This window comes from Esox lucius, chromosome 1 (genome assembly GCF_011004845.1).
Source record: "Esox lucius isolate fEsoLuc1 chromosome 1, fEsoLuc1.pri, whole genome shotgun sequence".
NCBI lineage: Eukaryota > Metazoa > Chordata > Actinopteri > Esociformes > Esocidae > Esox > Esox lucius.
Genome location: NC_047569.1, coordinates 2,161,735 through 2,183,760, shown reverse-complemented (window position 1 = coordinate 2,183,760; position 22,026 = coordinate 2,161,735). Strand labels below are relative to the sequence as shown.

At 42.5% G+C, this 22,026-nt stretch overlaps 1 protein-coding gene across 5 annotated transcripts in view; it reads left to right on the top strand.

Moving 5' to 3' along the window:
• col4a4 (collagen, type IV, alpha 4) overlaps window positions 1-22,026 on the top strand; it is a 295,816-nt gene that overhangs the window by 100,196 nt on the left and 173,594 nt on the right. For all 5 annotated transcript variants that reach the window (XM_034292008.1, XM_034292010.1, XM_034292005.1 and 2 more), the window contains 3 exons: window positions 6,369-6,524; window positions 7,116-7,205; window positions 17,087-17,247. In XM_034292008.1, coding sequence (XP_034147899.1) covers window positions 6,369-6,524; window positions 7,116-7,205; window positions 17,087-17,247 — 407 coding nt within the window. The remainder of the gene's footprint in view (window positions 1-6,368; window positions 6,525-7,115; window positions 7,206-17,086; window positions 17,248-22,026) is intronic.

The following is a 22,026-nucleotide window of genomic DNA, read 5'->3' as shown; positions in this document are numbered from 1 at the left end:
TGAAACCGCTGCACATTAACAATATCAATAGGCTACTGATTGTTTCCTGGGACTGTGCTAATGGTCCATTAATACAGAAGTAATTGTTTGAGAAGGATACGTTTTTGTTCGGTCCCTTATTAAGACCTATATATAAGCAGGCCAAAAGCCAACATTTTTTTCCTAGTTTAGGTTGACCATGATGATTCAGTGCTGGCATTTAGCCTTTTTTCTTAGGGTTGTGTGTTTTGTTTTTCTCCCCGGTTTTAAGATGTGGTTGAATTTGGATGATGGACAATTAAAAGCAGTTTGTGCATGTTCCTTAAAGAAATTTGGCCAATAAATGAAAGAGTAATGTTTGAGCGTACTTGACAAATTGACTGATGTGAGGTAAGGGTAACTTCAAAGTGAGGTGGAATAGAGGCATTAGACACTCTAGAGTCAAAAGCAGTGGGCCAGATTTAGCTTTTGAGACTGTCTTGTCTGGCTTGATATAATATAAACAAAAGAACAAATGCTGTATGTCTGATTATTTTGCTTATTTTAATCCTAAACTAAGTAAAGCACACAGTGCCAAAGATAATGAATCTTTGCTTATTTGCAGAAACATAATGGAATAACTGCTTTTTTTGTACACTAGAACTACCAAGGCAGTTATTATGTATGTAATAAATTTGTTGAACTGAAACCCATGTAACTATAGCACCCTGATTTTTCATAAATGTGTGTATATTTTACTCTAACATAGTTTATTTATTACAATTGCAAAACACAAAAGATTTCTAGCTTGAATGGCCATAATGGTCATATTGGCCATATGCATTAAGCTACAGACAGTGTATAATTTCTGGGTTTGCTCCTTTTTACTGCTCTTGAGAATGCGGGTCACTAAAACAAAGGACATGTTTGATGAATGTCAAGGTAGGCTAGTGTTTGGGATCTGCGCATTGGGAGTTAGAGATTTCCTGTTTGACAGTGAGTAATTGACCCACAAGCGTCAGTGAAATTTATGCACGTTGTTTGCCTCCAAAACAACCCAACGCTTTGTTCAAGTAAGCTCACTTAGAGGAAAATACTTTCATTATAATTTTACAGCATTACATTTTTACTCACTAAAACAAATATTGCTCTCTAAATCAGTTTGTTTTCCTGCAGTTTAACGAGTTGTCATGTTCTTTTCCTGTGACTGTCAGATTAACTGTTTTGGCCATTTTGGGGTATCTGCGTTTCATAGGTGTAAATAAAAAAAATTACTATGCAGTGAAATGCATATTGGTGATGTTTTTATAAGTCATTGAATCCTAAGATCCAAGGAAGAATGAATTTGTTTGTTTTTTATAAATATAAAATAATAGGATATTGATCTAATTTGAGTTTAAGTATCTAGGGGTCTTGTTCACGAGTGAGGGAAAGATGGAACGGGAGATTGACAGACGGATCGGTGCAGCTTCTGCAGTAATGCAGTCGATGTATCGGTCTGTCATGGTAAAGAAAGAGCTGAGCCGCCAGGCGAAGCTCTCGATTTACCGGTCAATCTAAGTTCCTACTCTCACCTATGGTCATGAGCTTTGGGTCATGACCGAAAGGACAAGATCCCGGATACAGGCGGCCGAAATGAGCTTTCTCCGCAGGGTGGCTGGGCGATCCCTTAGAGATAGGGTGAGAAGCTCGGTCACCCGGGAGGAGCTCAGAGTAGAGCTGCTGCTCCTCCACATCGAGAGGGGTCAGCTGAGGTGGCTTGGGCATCTGTTTCGGATGCCTACGGAACACCTTCCTGGGAAGGTGTTCCGGTCCCGTCCCACCGGGAGGAGACCCCGGGGAAGACCTAGGACACGCTGGAGGGACTATGTCTCCCGACTGGCCTGGGAACGCCTCGGTGTCCCCCCGGAAGAGCTGGAGGAAGTGTCTGGGGAGAGGGAAGTCTGGGCATCTCTGCTTGACTGCTGCCCCCGCAACCCAGCCCTGGATGAAGCGGAAGAAGATGTATGTATGTATGCATGTATGTATGTATGATCTAATTTGAATTTGTATCTGTAATTACAATGGCAGATTCTGTAGTTGTCAAAATAACTAATACATTTTCACATTCATTAGAAGAAAAAAATTACCTATCCTAACATTACAGATCCATTTATTCATATTTTTTATATTGATTATTGAAATGATATGCAAATAATTTATGAACAGTCTGAATGAACGCTATGGCCATTCTAGAAATAGAATTCCGGCAGCGTGTGTTAATGTCTCAGGTTTGCTATAGGTGTGGAAATTATGCCTGCTCTAAATAATCCCTGAACATGCTGGCCGTGCTACGAATTGATGATTGTGTCATAACTGGTTACTGTAGCACAAAAACCCACACCCTTACGTCATTCCAAAAAACACATGCCTTTCCCTTAACTGTTAACACTATTCAGCTGTTTCCACACGTTTCAGTATTCAAAACTCTTTCTGCAAAACCTTCCACAAAGTGGACAAATAATTCATTCTATATTACTATATATTATATATATATCATACACTATATATTAATTCAGCAAACACATGCTCTCAATATAATTAACTCATCACAACCTAAACTCAAAGACCACGCCTTTCTCCAGGTGCTAACACTAAGCCTAAAAAATATTAACACACTAATCAGAATTGCAGGATCAATAAACTGCACCTAGTGGCATGTCCATGTGCTTTGGAACAATGGGTCTTAACAATGCTGAAGTTGCAAGACAAATTAATAGGATGAGGGGGTGGATAGTGTATGACCGCAACCCCAAAGCACAGCTAAACCTAAAGAAGGCAATGGTGGATGCCTGTGGTGATGTGTTTGTGGAGTCTATCAAGGGTTTTCTAAGGCACATAAGGGCATTTTTCCCACACTGCTTGGAAAGAGAAAATCTGTGAAGTTGATCAGATTTTATGGCCTGACCCAGACCTAAGACGAGATGATAAGAACAGTGATGCTAAGTAACCTGACCCAGACATGTGACATAATGATGAGAAAACTAATGCTGAGTAACCTGTACATTTGCTGCATTTGGAAATGACGTTTTTGGAAATTGGGTATTTTATTTCTTATAAGTTTTTTCAGTGTGACAGTTCAAAGGTCAGGTTTTTGACCAAAACAGCATATGCAATAATATTCTCTTTTCCACTTATATAATTTATTACAGTACTATTTTGAATTTATTTTGCCAAGATATTCTAGAATGGGTTACCCTGTTGAGGATGCAATCATTTCAGATACATTTGGCTCCACTTCTGGTGTCATTGCACCCTCTTCATGGTATGTTGGTACTTTATATCATGTCAGAAAGTCTCAAACGCAAAACCAGGTCCAGAAGTTTTGACTTATGAGTGCCTCATACTGCTACTTCATCTCACTTTGAAGTTACCCCAATAATCCAACAGTCTACACTGCCTGACCGAAAATAGGTCACTGTTTGGATATACATTTGGAGCTACTTAATAGCCTTTGATTGAATAATTACTGCAATTATATGTTTCAGCTGGTTACAATAATTGTTGCCCTAACTCAAGCAGTGAATAGCTTCTCATTTCTTAAACAACCATGTCATAAGACGTATCCTGTGGTCGTGGAAAATATTTTACTGTGTTTTGAAAGGTTGAAATTATTTGCCTGCATCAAGCAAAGAAAACAACTAAGGAGATTGCTGAAATGATTGGAATTGGGTTAAGAACTGTCAAACAAATTATTAAAATAAGAAGAATTGTGGTGAACCATCAAGATGGAGCTCTGGAGCAATGGAGAAAGGTAATGCGGTCTAATGAGTCCAGATTTAGTCTAATGAAGTCCATGAAGAAATAAATCCATCATGCATCAGTGCCCACTGTACAAGCCTCTGGAGTCAGTGTTATGATCTGGGGTTGCTTCAAGTGGTCAGGTCTAAACTCTGCAACTTTATTTGGCAATAAAATGAAGTCAGCTGAGTACCTGAATGTACTGAATGACCAGGTTATCCCATCAATAATTTTTTTCTTCCCTGATGCCACAGGCACATTCCAGGACAACAATGCCAGAATTCCTTGGGAACAAATTGTGCAAGAGTATTTGTAATTTGCAATAACAAGTTACGGCAATGAAATGCTTGGTTTTCCTACTCTCGACAGTGCAGTTAAAAGTTAAAAAGTAACAGTAAATATAATTTAAAAAAATAAGATAAAATTAATCTGAGCCGTTTCCTGGCCTCCTTCACCACAACGTTAGAGTGATGAGACCAGGTCAAGTCATCACTGATATTGACCCTGAGGAACCTGATGTTGTGAACTCTCTCTACTGCAGACCCATTGATGTGTATGGAGGTGTGGTCTCTCCACTGCTACTTCCTGTGATCAACAATCATCTCCTTCATTTTGCTGATATTGAGCTGGAGGTTGTTATCCTGACAACATGAAGTCAGTGACCTTACTTCGTCTCTATACGCTGACTCATCGTTATCAGAGATCAGGCCTATGAGGGTGGTGTTGTCAGCAAACTTAACAATGGTGTTGGAGACGTGAGTTGCCAGGCAGTTGTAGGTGAATAGAGAGTATAGGAGCTGTCTCAACAGTGTGGAGGAGGTGGTGTTGCCCATCCGCACCACCTGGGGTCTGCCCGTCAGGAGTGGGGTCGAGACCCAGATCTCTGAGCTTAAGGGGCAACTTGTCGGGCACAGTGGTGTTAAAGGCTGAGCTATACTCAATGAACAGATTCTCACGTGTTCCTTTTGTCCAGATGAGCGATGGCATCCTCTATGGATCTGTTATGTCCGTAGGCTACGGGTCAAGTGTTGCAGACATGGAGTCTGTGAAGTGTGTTTTAACTAGCCGCTTAAGGCACTTCATGATGATTGGTGGGAATGCTACAGGGCGGTAGTCATTCATGCAGAGGACCACTGACTGACATACCAATAGGTTGAAGATATCAGTAAAGACATCAGCCAGTTGGTCAGAACAGACCTTGAGAACACGGCCTAAGATGTTATCTGGTCCAGGAGCTTTGCCGGTGTTAATCCTTTTTAGGTTTTTACAGACGTCTGACCTGGTCATTTGAGTATCCATGCCAGGGATGATGTTCTCAAAGTGAGCGTAGAAGGAGTTCAGTTCCTCTGGGAAAGAAGCCGGCACTTCCCCCACACTACCTGTATTGCCTTTATAGTCAGTGATGGTTCTCAGACCACTCCACATGTTCCTGGTATTGGAGCCCTGGTAGAGAGATTCTGCTTTGACTCTGTATTGACTTTTTGCAGTTTTTATTGCCTTCCTGAGATCATACCAGGATTTCTTATAATTGTCCATGCTGCCGGAGTCTGTGCCTTTAGCATGGCACGGATACCACTGCTGACCCACGGTTTTTGATCAGGAAATTACTTTGTAGTTGTACGAGGTACAACGTTGTCAATACATTTGCTAATAAAACCGGTCATTGACTATGTGTATTCATTGATATTGCCTCCAGACGCCTCTCCACGTAAATCGGCGTCCAATTCGTCCTTCCATCGTTGAACGGACCTTGTCACTGGCTTCTCATGTTTTAGTCTCTGCTTCTAAGCAGGGAGCAACAGTATCAATGCATGGTCTGATTTTCCGAAAGCAGGACGGGGGAGGGCCTTATAGCCGTGAGGAAATGGAGAGTAGACATTGTCCAGAGTGTTTTTCCCACATGTCGGGAAGTTGATGTGTTTTTTAAACTTCGGTAGGACTTTCTTTGGATTGGTGCCATTGAAATTGCCATGTAAAAACATGTGTGTTGTGCCAATTGGCTACTTGGGGGTGCTGTTCCAGAAAATCACGTATAACGCATTAATACTGAACATAAACAGACCTATACAACCTATCCGGGCTATAAGGCCTATCCTGCTATGGCATTCTTATAACTTGGACCCTTAATTGCTGCTTGCAGCTATATTTTATTTTGTTATCATTCAGACTATGGTGAATGACCCTTAGATAATTAAGGAAAATTACCCTGACTGAAATATTGTACATTGTCTCACCTCCTACAAACATTAAAACATCCTGAGTTAAAATGTTATCTGGTAGTTTTACATTACATTGGCTCAACTAACCCATTGACTAGGATCAACTTACCCCTACCCTGAGGCAAGTTGAGCAACAAGACCATTTATTTGTGCCTCCATATTTTCAAGGCTCTTCGTCATAGGTGTATTCTTGTCATTTTACCTGAATGGTGACATCCTGAAATAAGATTTATTTCTTTATAAGCAGGCATATGGTAGCTACATTTTAAACATGACCTGCATAGAGAGACAATGAAAATGGTTGGGAACCACTGCATAATGCATGGATGCTGGTTTTGTGTGCGTCATGTGTGTCTACCAAAGTATTTGTATTGTACATACACCTGACCATGCCATACAATGCTCTTTTAGGTCTCAGTGGTAAGGCTGGCCCAATAGGGATCCCTGGGCCCCAAGGGTTTAAAGGAGAGCCAGGAAGGTTCTACCAGAATGGGCCTAAACCTGGAGAGCCTGGTAAACAGGGCATGACTGGCCTCAAAGGCCTGAAAGGAGAGCCCGGCCCACCAGGTTTGTCACCTCAAGTCTACTGCTATACTCTTGATGTTTGATCTGAATATAGATTTGAACCCTTAACACCCAGACTGTTAGTTCTGTCTTGCAAATTTAAAAACATCGGGACAGTAGATAAAGTTAAGTATAGCTTTTAATGCAGTGTTATCTGTGAATTGTCCCTCTATTATCTGTTCTTGTTAAAATAGTATCTATACTGGTTTCTGTTTTTCGGTTCCCTGTCGTAATTACATGCCTTTGTATCTCCTCGAATAATGTCATAATTCTGTGTGGGCCCTTTGTTTGACATCATCCTGTGTTTTGTGATGTGTGTTTTGTGGGGCACTGCATAATGTAGGTTGAGGAGGTAAGCACTCCAATTTAAGTTGCTTTAGTAAAACAGCATACTGTAGACATGCACTTTTATTACATTCCTAACCTACCTTGTCTTTATGTGTGAGGTCTACATTGAATAGTAGTTTTACAGTGAAACACTCAGTGAATTTTACCATGGGTGTAAAAAACAGTGTATGAGTACTGCAATGTGGATATGATTGAACTGATGTCTTCATATATTTAGATATTAATTTGTGTGTCATTTTGCCGCAGGTACATACTGTACCCAGGGTGCACCAGGAGAGGCAGGAGAGGATGGAGATCAAGGTCCTCCTGGATCTGCTGGGAACACAGGTAGCAAAGGTCAGTCAAGGTGTTCAGTGCCTTGAAAAACGAATTTAGATCCATGAAAACACAGAAACCCAAAATATGTTACTGTAAGATTTAATTAGTTTTATGTTAATATGGAAATATTTGAAGATGAAAAATCTGAAATATGTTGCTTGCATAAGTATTCAACCCTTGTACTGAAGCAGCCATCAGTGAACAAAGTAGTACAAGTAATTCCAGACATTTCAAGAAACTATTATTCAGTAACTAGTTCCACAGCTTCTTTTTGTTTACTATATTTTTCATACAAATATTTAAAAATAATTATTGGCCAAATCCTCCAGTCCCTTTAAAAATTGTGTTTGCTCATCTTGTCACTTCCAGTTAGGTTAGAAATACTTGGAGACTGATAACATTTTCATAATTTTGGCTCTGTAAGCCACCACAATGGAATAATGAAACAATGAAACAACTGAGATGCAACTGAAGTGTAGATTTTCACCCATAGTTTACTGCAGCTGTCTTCAGTTGTTGTTTGTTCGTGGGTCTTTCTGCCTTAAGCTTTGTCTTCAGCAGGTGAAATGCATGCTCAATAGGGAAGAGATCAGGTGATTGACTCAGCCATTGCAGAATATTCCACTTCTTAGCCCTAAGAAATGTCGTCCAATCAACTTTGAATTTGTCTGAATCTGAGCAGATAATATATCCCTTCAGAATTAATCCTGTTGCTTTTTCTTTCTTTCACATCATCAATTAACACTATAAACCCAATGCCATTGGAAGTCATGCATGCCCATTTCATCACACTGCCACTGTGTTTTACAGATGATGTGTAATGCTTCGCATCATGAGCTGTTCCAAGCCTTCTCCGTACTTTTTTCCCATCATTCTGATACAGATAGATCTTAGTTTCATCTGTCCAAAGAATGCTGTTCCAGAACAGGGCTGTCTTTTTTAGTTGTTTTTTGGCAAACGTCTAATATGCCCTTTCTAATCTTGAAGCTTACGAATGGTTTGCACCTTCTAGTGAACCCTCTGTATTTGCTTTTGTGAAGTCTTCTCTTCATGGTAGACTTGGATAATGATATGCTTATCTCCTGGAAAGTGTTCTTCACTTGGCTGGATGTTGTGAAGGGGTTTTTCTTTTCCTTGGAAAGGATCCTATGATCATCCACCCCTGTTGTCTTTCATAAACGTCCAGGTCTTTTTATGTTGCAGAGCTCACCAGTGTTTTTTATATTTCAATGTACCAAACTTGATTTGGCCACTCTTAATGTTCCTGCTATCTCTCTGATGGATATTTTTTGCAGCCTAAGAAAAACCTGTTCCACTTGCATTGAGAGCTCCTTTGACCGCATGTTGTCACAACAATTAACACCAGAGCTTTTACCAGATGAATTGATGAATTAATAACAAAGGAATAGCCCATACCTGTCCATGAAACAGCTTTTGAGTCAATTGTCCAATACTTTAGGTACCTTGAAAAAGAGGGGGGGTACATATTAAAGTGCTATCCCAAACATCATGGGATGCCGGCTGCTTGGTGCCAACCTACGTCACGCTCTTGGAATGCCATTCCCAAACAGGATAAGCATGAAGGACAGTACTCATAGGCAGACTCCCACCCCCCCCCCCCTTCACCACACTCACCCTCTCCACCTCAATCACACCCACCCTCTCCCCCTCTATCACACTCCCCCTCTCCCCCTCTATCACACTCCCCCTCTATCACACCCCCCCCCCTCCACCACACTCACCAATCAGGGAGCTAGTTCTAACCAAAGAGAGAAGAGCTCATCAAACCCTTCATCCCACCCGTCTAAAACCATTGCTTAGACAGCTGCCACAGCGTCAACAACCTTGTCCTTTATTTCCACAGAGCACAAAATATACTTGTTGTGCTTCGGGTCCCTGCTATTGTGAAAATAGCAATGCCTACTGTTTTGAGTACAATCTAGGACCCAGTATCTCTGTGTTGATTAGAAATAGAAGGAACCGTGAGCATGCAACCCATCAAGTAAACTTGTCTAATCTGTTAACTGTAACACGTCAACCTACTAGTCCAGGAACCCTTAATACAGGTGCTGGTCATAAAATTAGAATATAATCAAAAAGTTGATTTATTTCAGTCATTCCATTCAAAAAGTGAAACTTGTATATTATATTAATTCATTACACACAGACGGATATATTTCAAATGTTTATTTATTTCAAAATCGTGTGATCCCCAAACCAGACAACCTGACACCGATACATCGACCGCATTACTGCAAAAGCTGCACCGATCCGTCTGTCAATCTCCCGTTCCATGACTTCCCTCACTCGTGAACAAGACCCCTAGATACTTAAACTCCTCCACTTGAGGCAGGCACTCTCCACTCTCCATCTCACTTTTTCGACTGAGGACCATGGCCTTGGATTTGGAGGTACTGATTTTCATCCCCACCGCTTCACACTCGGCTGCAAACCGTCCCAGTGCATGGTGAAGGTCCTGGTTTGAAGGGGCCAACACAACAACATAATCCGCAAAGAGCAGAAACGAAATTGTGTGGTCCCTAAACCTGACACCCTCCGGCCCCTGGCTGTGCCTAGAAATTCTGTCCATAAAAATTACGAACAGAACCGGCGACAAAGGGCAGCCCTCTCGGAGTCCAACATGCAATGGGAACAAGTCTTACTTACTGCCGGCAATGCGGACCAAGCTCCTGCTTCGGTCGTACAGGGACCTGACAGCCTTTAGCAAAGGACCCAGGACCCCATATTCCCGAAGCACCCTCCACAGGATGCCCGCGAGGGACACAGTCAAATGCCTTCTCCAAATCCACAAAACACATGTGGACTGGTTGGGCAAACTCCCATGAACCCTCCAGCACCCTTTAGAGGGTATAGAGCTGGTCCAGTGTTCCACGGCCCGGACGAAAACCACACTGTTCCTCCTGAATCCGAGGTTCTACTATCGGCCGTATTCTCCTCTCCAGTACCCTGGCATAGACTTTCCCGGGGAGGCTGAGAAGTGTGATCCCCCTGTAGTTGGAACACACCCTCCGGTCCCCCTTCTTAAAAAGAGGGACCACCACCCCGGTCTGCCATCCCAGAGGCACTGTCCCCGACCGCCACGCGATGTTGCACAGGCGTGTCAACCAAGACAGCCCCACAACATCCAGAGACTTGAGGTACTCAGGGCGGATCTCATCCACCCCCGGTGCCTTGCCACCGAGGAGTTTCTTGACTACCTCTGTGACTTCAGCCTGGGTGATGGACGAGTCCCCCTCTGAGCCTTCATCCTCTGCTTCCTCAATGGAAGATGTGATGGCGGGTTTGAGGAGATCCTTGAAGTACTCCTTCCACCGCCCGACGATATCCCCAGTTGAGGTCAACAGCTGCCCACCTCTACTGTAAACAGTGTTGGTAGGGCATTGTTTCCATCTCCTGAGGCGCCGGACGGTTTGCCAGAATCTCTTCGAGGCCAGCCGATAGTCCTTCTCCATGGCCTCACCGAACTCCTCCCAGGCCCGAGTTTTTGCCTCCACAACTACCCAGGCTGCAGTCCGCTTGGCCTGCCCATACCCGTAAGCTGCCTCAGGAGTCCCACAAGCCAAACAGGCCTGATAGGACTCCTTCTTCAGCTTGATGGCATCCCTTACTTCCGGTGTCCACCACCGGGTTTGGGGATTGCCGCCTCGACAGGCACCGGAGACCTTATGGCCACAGCTCCGAGCGGCCACTTCGACAATGGCGGTGGAGAACATGGTCCACTCGGACTCAATATCTCCAGCCTCCCTCGGGATCCAGTCGAAGGCTCTGCCGGAGGTGGGAGTTAAAGATCTCTCTGACAGGAGACTCGGCCAGACGTTCCCAGCAGACCCAGACCAGGAGGTGATCAGTTGACAGCTCCTCCCCTCTCTTCACCCGAGTGTCCAAGACATACAGCCGCAGGTCAGATGAAACGACAACAAAGTCGATCATCGACCTACGGCCTAGGGTGTCGTGGTGCCACGTGCACTGATGGACACCCTTATGCTTGAACATGCTGTTCGTTATGGACAAACTGTGACTTGCACAGAAGTCCAATAACTGAACACCGCTCGGATTCAGATCAGGGGGGCCGTTCCTCCCAATCGCGGCCCACCAAGTGTCACTGTCACTGCCCACGTGGGCGTTGAAGTCCCCCAGTAGAATGATGGAGTCCCCAGTCGGAGCAAGGCCCGTAGGCACAAACGACAGTGAGAGACCTATCCCCGACCCGTAGGCGCAGGGAAACGACCCTCTCGTTCAACGGGGTAAACTCCAACACATGGCGACAGAGCTGGGGAGCTATGAGCAAACCCACACCAGCCCGCCGCCTCTCACCATGGGCAACTTCAGAGTGGTGAAGAGTCCATCCTCACACACAATCTCAGGCTCCTTCCCCGCCAGCGAGGTGACGTTCCATGTCCCTAGAGCTTGTTTCTGTGTCCAGGGATCGGGTTGTCGAGGCCCCAGCCTTAGACTGCCGCCCGATCCTCTACGCACCGACCCCTTATGGTCCCTCCTACAGGTGGTGAGCCCACGGGAAACCACACAATTTGGTCTCTGCTCTTTGCGGATGATGTTGTCTTGTTGGCCCCTTCAAACCAGGACCTTCAGCATGCACTGGGACGGTTTGCAGCCGAGTGTGAAGCGGTGGGGATGAAAATCAGTACCTCCAAATCCGAGGCCATGGTCCTCAGTCGGAAAAGGGTGGCTTGCCCATTTCAGGTTGGTGGAGAGTGCCTGCCTCAAGTGGAGGAGTTTACGTATCTAGGGGTCTTGTTCATGAGTGAGGGAAGGATGGAACGGGAGATTGACAGACGGATCGGTGCAGCTTCTGCAGTAATGTGGTCGATGTATCGGTCTGTTGTGGTGAAGAAAGAGCTGAGTCGCAAGGTGAGGCTCTCAATTTACCGGTCAATCTAAGTTCCTACTCTCACCTATGGTCATGAGTTTTGGGTCATGACCGAAAGGACAAGATCTCGGATACAGGTGGCTGAAATGAGCTTCCTCCGCAGGGTGGCTGGGCGATCCCTTAGAGATAGGGTGAAAAGCTTGGTCACCCGGGAGGAGCTCAGAATAGAGCTGCTGCTCCTCTACTTCAAAAGGGGTCAGCTGAGGTGGCTTGGGCATCTGTTCCGAATGCCTCCTGAACGCCTTCCCGGGAAGGTGTTCCGGTCCCGTCCCACCGGGAGGAGACCCCGGGGAAGACCTAGGACACGCTGGAGGGACTATGTCTCCCGGCTGGCCTGGGAACGCCTCGGTGTCCCCCCGGAAGAGCTGGAGGAAGTGTCTGGGGAGAGGGAAGTCTGGGCATCTCTGCTTAGACTGCTGCCCCCGCCACCCGGCCCCGGATGAAGCGGAAGAAGATGGATGGATGGATGGATGGGTAATGAGTTCTAAACCCACAAACTCTCAGCTAGACCCGTTTCCAACAAAATTACTTAAGGAGCTATTTCCTGTGCTAGGTCAGCCAATGCTGAACATAATAAATTGCTCCCTTTCCTCCGGATGTGTACCAAACTCACAAAAAATAGAGGAAATTAAGCCTTTTCTAAAATAATCTTATCTGGATCCCAAAATATTAAACAATTAGAGGCCAATATCGAACCTCCCGTTCCTCTCAAAAATCTGAGAAAAATGTGTTTTCCAACAACTGAATGCCTTCCTAATGACAAATAACATTTATGAAATACTCCAGTCCGGTTTCAGATCCCATCATAGATAATGAGACTGCACTCGTGAAGGTAACAAATTACCTTTTAATGGCCTCGGACAAAGGATCCGCATCCGTCCTTTTGCTTCTTGATCTTAGTGCTACTTTTGACACTATTGATCACTCCCTTCTCTTAGAGAGACTAGAAACCCATATTGGGCTACGTGGACATGTTTTAGCCTGGTTTAAATCTTATTTATCTGAAATATATCAGTTTGTTAGTGTGGATGGCATATCCTCTGACAAGTCAAAGGTATGCTTTGGTGTTCCTCAAGGCTCGGTTCTGGGCCCATTATTGTTCTCAGTATATATGCTCCCTCTGGCCGATGTAATCCAAAATCACAATGTAAACTTTCACTGTTACTCTGATGACACAGTTATATATTTCAATGAAGCATGGAGAAGCCCCTAAATTAGCTACTTTGGAAGCATGAATTTCAGATATTAGGAAGTGGATGACAGAGAATTTCATGCTCTTAAACTCAAGGAAAACAGAAATGCTCGTTTTAGGACCCAAGAAACAAATAGTGTTGTTAGCAGATCTCACTGTGAACCTTGATGGCTGCATTGTCGTATCCAAAAAAAATGTAAAAAACCTTGGCATTACCCTTGACCCTGACCTCTCCTTTGAAGAACATACAAAATATGTCTCAAGAGTTGCTTATTTTCATCTTCGAAACATTGTAAAAATTTAAACTTTCTATCAAAAACTGATGCAGTAAAATGTATCCATGCTTTTGTTACTTCTAGACTAGATTACTGCAATCCTCTTCTCTCTGGTTATCCAGACAAATTAATAAATAAACTTCAATTAGTGCTGCACATGGCTGCTAGAATCCTAACTAGAACAAAAACATTTGAATACATTACTAGCGTCCTTACACTGGCTGCCTGTTAGGGTTAGGGCTGATTTTACTCTTAACCTAAAAATCAATACATGGACTTGCTCCTACTTACCTTGCTGAAATGATCCAGCCGTACATACCTACACGTAACCTACGATCGCAAGATGCTGGCCTTTTAATTGTACCTAGAATTTCTAAACAAACAGCTGGCGGCAGGGCCTTTTCTCATAGAGCTCCACTACTGTGGAATGATCTGCCAATTAAGGTTAGAAATGCAAACTCAGTGCAAACTTTCAAGTTTCTATTAAAAACTAATCTCTACAGCACGGTTTATAATTAGGTGTAGCCTGGCCCGGGGGCGTGAAGGTGACCAGTATGCTTGATACTCTCCACCCTTGCTGTCTTGCCAGGTGGGCTCTCGTTGCCACTGGGATGCCCTCCCTCCAATGGCTTTCGGCGGAAGAGTCACTGGATTGGTGTTGTCTCTCTGTTGCGCACTTGTGCAATTGGGCTGTACGCTGCTGGCAATACTCTGCCCTCTTTCAGGGGGGTTGCGGTTGGTGGGTGTCCCTTTGGTTGATGCCTGGCAATGTGGGTGGATTGATTTCCTGCCTGTTGGGCCCTGTCCGGGGCCTCCCCCGGGTAGGGCCACGGTGTCACCGGACCCCCCCGTCTCTGTTCCAAGGTGTTACGCTGCTATATTATTGTGCTGGGGAATATGAGGAATGCACTTTCTAACTTCTCTCAGTCTCCTCCAGTTTAAAATTTTAGGAGGAGATGAGGTCCTGGTCCACACCTGCGGAGTACCTGGTTTGGGGGGCCCGTTGCTGTCCCTATCCTTGTCCACCTGGTCATACTTTTGACCTAGTCTAGACTCTGGATTTAGCCCAGATAAATGTATTTATTATTCTAATTGGACTGTTAATATCTCACCCGGCACAGCCAGAAGAGGACTGGTCACCCCTCTGAGCCTGGGTCCTCTCTAGGTTTGTTCCTAAAATTCGGCCTTCTTAGGGAGTTTTTCCTAGCCACTGAAATCCAACACTACTGTTGTTTGCTCCTTGGGGTTTAAGGCCGGGTGTCTGTGTAAAGCACTTTGTGACAACTGCTGTTGTAAAAAGGGCTTTATAAACACATTTGATTGATTGATTGATTGAGATGCCCAACCCTCCAAACCGCCAAAGGAAGAAGGATACACATAGTGGTTGATCTTTTGGTTACTCCCACAACCTCTTCCCTAACACCTCTGGTTTCAGTAATAAAATGCCCTTCAGGGCCCTATACACATCCTCTGTGTCCCTTTTACAATGTTTTAAAGTAAGCGGGCGCAGCCCCAGGCTAGACACGCAACAGCAGTTAAAATAACAGCTCTTAAATATTCCCCTTGAAGAGATCCCAGTGGGTGGCAGCTGTCAAGATTCCGGATACTGCCAGGTTTCTCTGGGGGTGTTGGTGTGAAACTGATTCAGTGGGTGCAGGTGTGTTAGCAAAACTGATTCAGTGGGTGCAGGTGTGTTTGCATATTACTTCATAACTGACTGTGAATACTGTACATAGTTGCATTATTATGGGTCCTTGCCCCGAAGGTGCTCAGGAGCCCTATTATTTTTTAAAGATTATTATTATTATTAATTTTTTGGACACATTCCAGTGAGATGGCATGCACAACAGACACGCCACTTTGCCCATAGGTGTATACCGTCTGACAAATTAATCTATCCAATTTAAACCCTAGGTGGCGCTATAATAAGCAAAATAAGTAGCTCCAACAGCTCCACTGGCATTTCCACCCCATATGACTTTGAGGTCTGAAATTTGGTCCACAGGTCCCTCTTCACCAAACAAATTTGCCTCAACAACTCATAAAGTCTGTCATCTTGGATTTTACGCCATTTTGAATTTTGTCTAAAACACTAAAAGGTTATCATATAATCTTGGGACAAGTATCTAAAGATTTGGTATAAGGATTGTTGATATCTTTAACAAAAGGGCTGATATGAGCCAGTGAAAATTCTTGTGGGCATGGTCTCAATTCAAATGCTTATTTATGCAAGATGGTGAGGCCTATTGCAACCCAACTTGATATATGGTTCAAGCCCATGGCAAGAAGGCCTCCACACATTTTCAAGATGATCACCCTGATGGTGGTGCTGTAATGAACAAATGCATGGGTCTCCATAGGAAATGAATGAAGGTCAATGGGGAATTAATGCAGGTCTGACCTAGAGTTCTGAAATTCAGTCCAGTCATCTATGGAACAAATTTGCCTCAAGAACCAATAAAGTCCACCATCTTGGATTTCTGTCCATTTAGAATTTTGTCTAAAACAAAAAGGACTCCATAGGTCTGATATGGAGGCCCCTAAAACTCAAGTGGGAATGAATGGGGGGGAACGCATTGAAGTGAAAGGGGAATGAATGGAGGTCTAAGGGGGATTAATGGGGGTCTATGGAGAACGCATGGAAGTCAATGGGGAATTAATGGAGGTCACTGGGGAATGAATGGGGGTCAATGGTGATTCAATGGGAGTCTTTGGGGAATGCATAGAAGTCATTGGGGAATTAATTGGTTCTATGTGGAATGCATGGAAATCAATGGGGAATGAATGGGAGCCCATGGTGATTTAATGGGAGGCTATGGGGAATGAATGGGAGTCAGTGGGGAAAGAATTACTATGAATTAAGAATAAGTGGGAGCCATGGTGGTCCTGGAAGGAAAGGACCCTGCCATTTCCACTTGCGGATGTTTTTCATAATACTGTTCTTCAGCGGTTCTTGCCAATCAATGTTTTAAAGTATGTTATATTTTATGGTTTGTGTGAACCCCAGGTAGGGATCCTGCTTCAGCATTTTCTAATAGGGATTCTAATAAACAAAAATAGGAATGCAGTTTTGTGGTTTTACACATAGGTAATACCTTTTTCAAGATATAGTTGTCTCATTCTCTTGAAAACAGTTTTAAATATGCTAAAACCAATTGAATAATACAAACAATGCATTTGCAAACATCTACCATTCCAAGGAATAGGAGGTGTTGTTTTTGTTTGTGTGTTATTTAAAGTTAACTGAAAAATGTATGCCTGAATACATATTTAGCCAAACATGTAATTACCAAAATGTATCTGCTCTCTGATTTATTTCATGAAATTTGACTTGAATAAAACTAAAACACAACATATGCTATTGTAATTTTTCCTAATTATAAAAATTCACTAGTACTATGTACGAATAATGTCTGTGGATAAGCATCTCCAATCATTAAGTCAAACAAATCAAATGATAGTACAGTATAATATAGCATATAAGTCTCCTTACATATTTAACATTTTTATACTTGTTTTATAGGAATTAATGGTGATTGTGGATGTGGGCCATCCCGGATTATGAAGGGATATCCTGGGCCAATAGGAGACCGTGGATTGCCAGGGTTACAGGGATACCCTGGGCCATCAGGCCCGAAGGGCAACATTGGTTTTCCTGGTGACAAGGGAAAACGTGGGGCAGATGTGAGTATCATTGTCATTGTTCCTTAATCGGACTAAATTAATTTTGTGAGGTCACAAGAATTATTTCTAAGACCTTGGTGCGAATATTATTATTATAGCTGGGATTGAAATTGCATAATGTTCAACTTTATTATTCATTCTGTATCCATACAATTTCCAAAAAGTTTCAATTGTATTGTTATGCTGATGACAGTGTACTTTATGCTTCAACTCTGTCTCTTGCATGTGTATTCCTGCCAACTTTTCAGCAACTTAAAAATTAGCAAATTACTTAAAATACTTTTGTCCAGGAAACTGTCTTTTATCATTCGGTGCAAACAACATTAAGTCACAATTTTGGATACAATTATTTGATTATAACCATGATGCCAGGGTGTGACATCATGGAAAGACAGACCCTCTAGTTATGAAGAAAGTTTTGCAAGTCTCTTATAAATGTTCACATTTCCACTCTCTTTCTGATTTCACCCCAAACATTACATAATTCAATGCAAAGATATTATGAAAACCCTATATTTTATCTACAACCCCTTTTCCAATCAATTTTGGATGCTGTAAAATGGAAAGAAAAACAGAATGCAAATCAGTTAAACCCCATATTCAATAGAAAGTTGTACAAAAATTACATCTAAAATATTGAAACTGAAATGTTTTATTGTTTCCTGAAAAATATATGCCCACTTTGAACTTTGAACATGCCAGCATCATGTGACAAAAATGCTGTGACGGGGCAAAAAAAGACTGGAAAAATTGTATAAAAATTTTTGGAACATCTCACAACTAATTAGGTTTACTACATTCTGCTTGTATTACAAGAGCATTGCTCCATAGTAAAAGAGTCCGGGTAGTAAACTGGCCAGCCTGCAGTCCAGAACTGTCACCCATTGAAAACATCTGGCACATTATCCAACAAAAAGTACAAAAAAAGTAGACCCCAAAATGTTGAGCAGCTGAAATCCTACAGTGTATATCAAGCATGAATGGGAAAACATTTACCTTTCAAAACTACAGCAACTTATCTTCACATGGGTGTACAAGCAGTTTCTGTGAGAAAAGTTGTGTGGTAAATCCAAAATAACCATTCAGAGTCACCAGACTTTCCGGTAGCACCATATTACTATACAATTGAACTAAATCAATCAACATTTCTTTCTATGCACAAATAGATTTAATCTAATTACTAAAAACATGCATTTGAGAAATATTTGGACATCTATTGAGAAATCTATTGAGAAAAATACACAAGTTGAAATACCAACCTTATCAGCAATATCAGACACTGTCCCTCTGGAGTTCTTTATTTCTGGAAATGGTGAAGATTACATTGAGCTGAACAATACTTTGCTGTACCTACCCGTAAAAGTCGGATGGAACTAATATTAATGCCGGTGTTGGGGTTATCAATTACCCGATAGCCACCCTATTTTCACAAGTGGATGCCTTCTTGGGTGATCCTTTAATTTGTCTCAGTGACAGGACATACCCTGAAAGAGCTGTTAAAGAGACCATTCTGAATTATGTAAGTGATATTTTAAAGACACAATTTTCAGCTCGTTTGTGTTTTAGGGACACTGCAGGCCACATACTGTAAGATGTTACAAACCCTGTAGCGTATAACAAAGGACTTATGAAAAGGGCTGCCTATTCAGTTGGTAGTACAACATTAGAAACAATAGCAATATCTTATTTTAAAGGAAAATCATGTTAAACAATGTGGGCATAAATGTTTGGATAGTATGCTTTAAAGATGAGTTCTGTCTTATGTGGGTAGGGGATGTGCGTTATCGTCTGCACATAGTATGAGCATCGTTCTTTGTCAAGAAAGTGACTATCACCAGCCGTGAAACATGGTCACACTCAAGCACTACTCTCATCCAATGCAAAGTACCCAATTGAAAGGGTACATATCAAGACATTTAGTTTACTTGCGGGGAGTCGTGTTTGTAACCAGGAAAACCTATTTTTAGGACCCCTACCAAAATGCTTTGTTGTTGGATTGGTGGACAATGACAGTTTTACAGGAAGTTAATCTATTTAATTTTAACAATTATAATTTTGAGATATTGGCTATGTATGTAGATCGTCAACAATTTCCTAGCAAACCATTTCAACCAGATTACACATTGGGATCAGCCGTGCATGAATTTTACCAATTGGCCCTAGCTTCAGGAAAACACCTAAAGGACCATCGCTATTGACCAGTCTGACTTGTTACACTGCTATTTATGCATTCAACGGTGCACTGGATGAAGGATGCGTCACCTATACCTGATTAAGTCTGGGAATGTCTGACATACAGCATGCTCAATCTTGTGAATCATTTGTGTCATGTTTGTTAAAGAAATAGACTTGTAAAAGTATATCTTATGCCTGTTTTATTATTCAAAAATAGAGGCAATTTTACAACCACATCGATGTTTGCATATTATTATTCATACAATAATCAGCCAAGGTTAAACACACATATTGACAAGGAATCAGAAATCATGAAAAATGAAACAATGGAAAGCCATTGTGTGGGGTTGTTGGTAGGGGATACAAACAAAGTTTTGGTTGATTGATAATCAGTTGCAGGAACAGTGATTCTAGAAATGCTCAGGGCGTGGTTAAATTATCCAGTGTGTTGCCAGGCTTTTGTTTATATAAATAGATTTTACATCTAACAAGTTCATTTGGAATAGTTGTAAGAGGCATGTTGAAACATGGCCTCTAAAAACTCCCCCCACCCCCAAAGGTCTTCTAGCGTCAGCAATGTAAGTGGTAGCTGTCACACTTTAAATCAGATCCAACAGGTGCAACATGTTAATGACCACTCCTTTAAAGACTAATTCGTCATTTGAAGTCCATGAAGTCAAATCTTTAGACCTGAGCATTCTATTTAGAATATATTCAAGATTCTTCTTGCTCCTGGCAGGCACATTGTCCAACAAGGTTAACATTTCGGTCAGCAGTTTGATTAGTCTCAGTCATGTTTTTGCTACATCAGCCCCAGTCTCAGACCCAGGTAGACATAAAGTCAGTATAGTTGTGTCAAGCTCCCCTGTTTAACTGTCAAGAAATCTTTGTAAAATGGCAGAGTATGTTTTAGCTTTTTCATGAAAATCCATATCAGTCTTCAACAATATATTGCGAATTGACTAGTCCAAATAATTTTAACCAGATTGTCTTACATCAGTGCTAGTTATTTAGAATTTTTGATGCAATTAGACTGGTTATGAATGGCACTGCTATGTTAAGTAAGGGTAGTAGGAAACCTCCTGATTGGTTGATGGTTTTTCTTTTCTTTGCAACTGAAGTGTTCTTTCTAGACATAATGTTGGATCTTTCTCTCTTCACTTTATGCAGCTGCAATTCTGTCAAGTGTAAATTACCGCGCCTAAGATTAGGAGCAATTTCACAGAGAATTAGAAAGAGGTCTGTGGAAGGTGGTGCCTTAAATGGCATCTTCGTAAGTACTAGATTTCTGTGAATCCATTTAGACATGATAACATTTTCTTAGGAATGTACACAATAGGCCAATCCCTGGAAAACAATCCTATTCTCAGGCAGTAGTCTTCTGGTGTTGCTGCTGTTAGATTCTGTCCATTTTTGATCCATGAACAAAATTAATGCAACCGGTAGTCAGGGGAGAGTCTTTATTTAGTCCAAGATGTTGATCTTCCATAGTTCTTACAGTGGGGCAAAAATGTATTTAGTCAGCCACTAATTGTGCAAGTTCTCCCACTTTAAAAGATGAGAGAGGCCTGTAATTTTCATCATAGGTACACTTCAACTATGAGAGACAATCCAGAAAATCACATTGTAGGATTTTTTATGAATTTATTAGTAAATTCCTCAGTAAAATACGTTTTTGGTCACCTACAAACAAGCAAGATTTCTGGCTCTCACAGACCAGTAACTTCTTCTTTAAGAGGCTCCTCGTTACCTGTATTAATGGCACCTGTTTGAACTTGTTATCAGTATAAAAGACTCCTGTCCACAACCTCAAACAGTCACACTCCAAACTCCACTATGGCCAAGACCAAAGAGCTGTCAAAGGACACCAGAAACAAAATTGTAGACCTGCACCAGGCTGGGATGACTGAATCTGCAATAGGTAAGCAGCTTGGTGTGAAGAAATCAACTGTGGGAGCAATTATAAGAAAAATGGAAGACATACAAGACCACTGATAATCTCCCTCGATCCATGGCTCCACGCAAGATCTCACCCCGTGGGGTCAAAATGATCACAAGAACGGTGAGCAAAAATCCCAGAACCACACGGGGGGACCTGGTGAATGACCTGCAGAGAGCTGGGACCAAAGTATCAAAGGCTACTATCAGTAACACACTACGCCGCCAGGGACTCAAATCCTGCAGTGCCAGACGTGTCCCCCTGCTTAAGCCAGTACATGTCCAGGCTGTCTGAGGTTTGCTAGAGAGCATTTGGATGGTCCAGAAGAGGATTGGGAGAATGTCATATAGTCAGATGAAATATATAACTTTTTGGTAAAAACTCAACTCGTCGTGTTTGGAGGAGAAAGAATGCTGAGTTGCATCCAAAGAACACCATACCTACTGTGATGCATGGGGGTGGAAACATCATGCTTTGGGGCTGTTTTTCTGCAAAGGGACCAGGATGACTGATCCGTGTAAAGGAAAGAATGAATGGGGCCATGTATTGTGAGATTTTGAGTGAAAACCTCCTTCATGGAATGTGGCTGGGCCAAACACACCGCTCGGGCAACGAAGAAGTGGCTTTGTAAGAAGCATTTCAAGGTCCTGGGGTGGCCTAGCCAG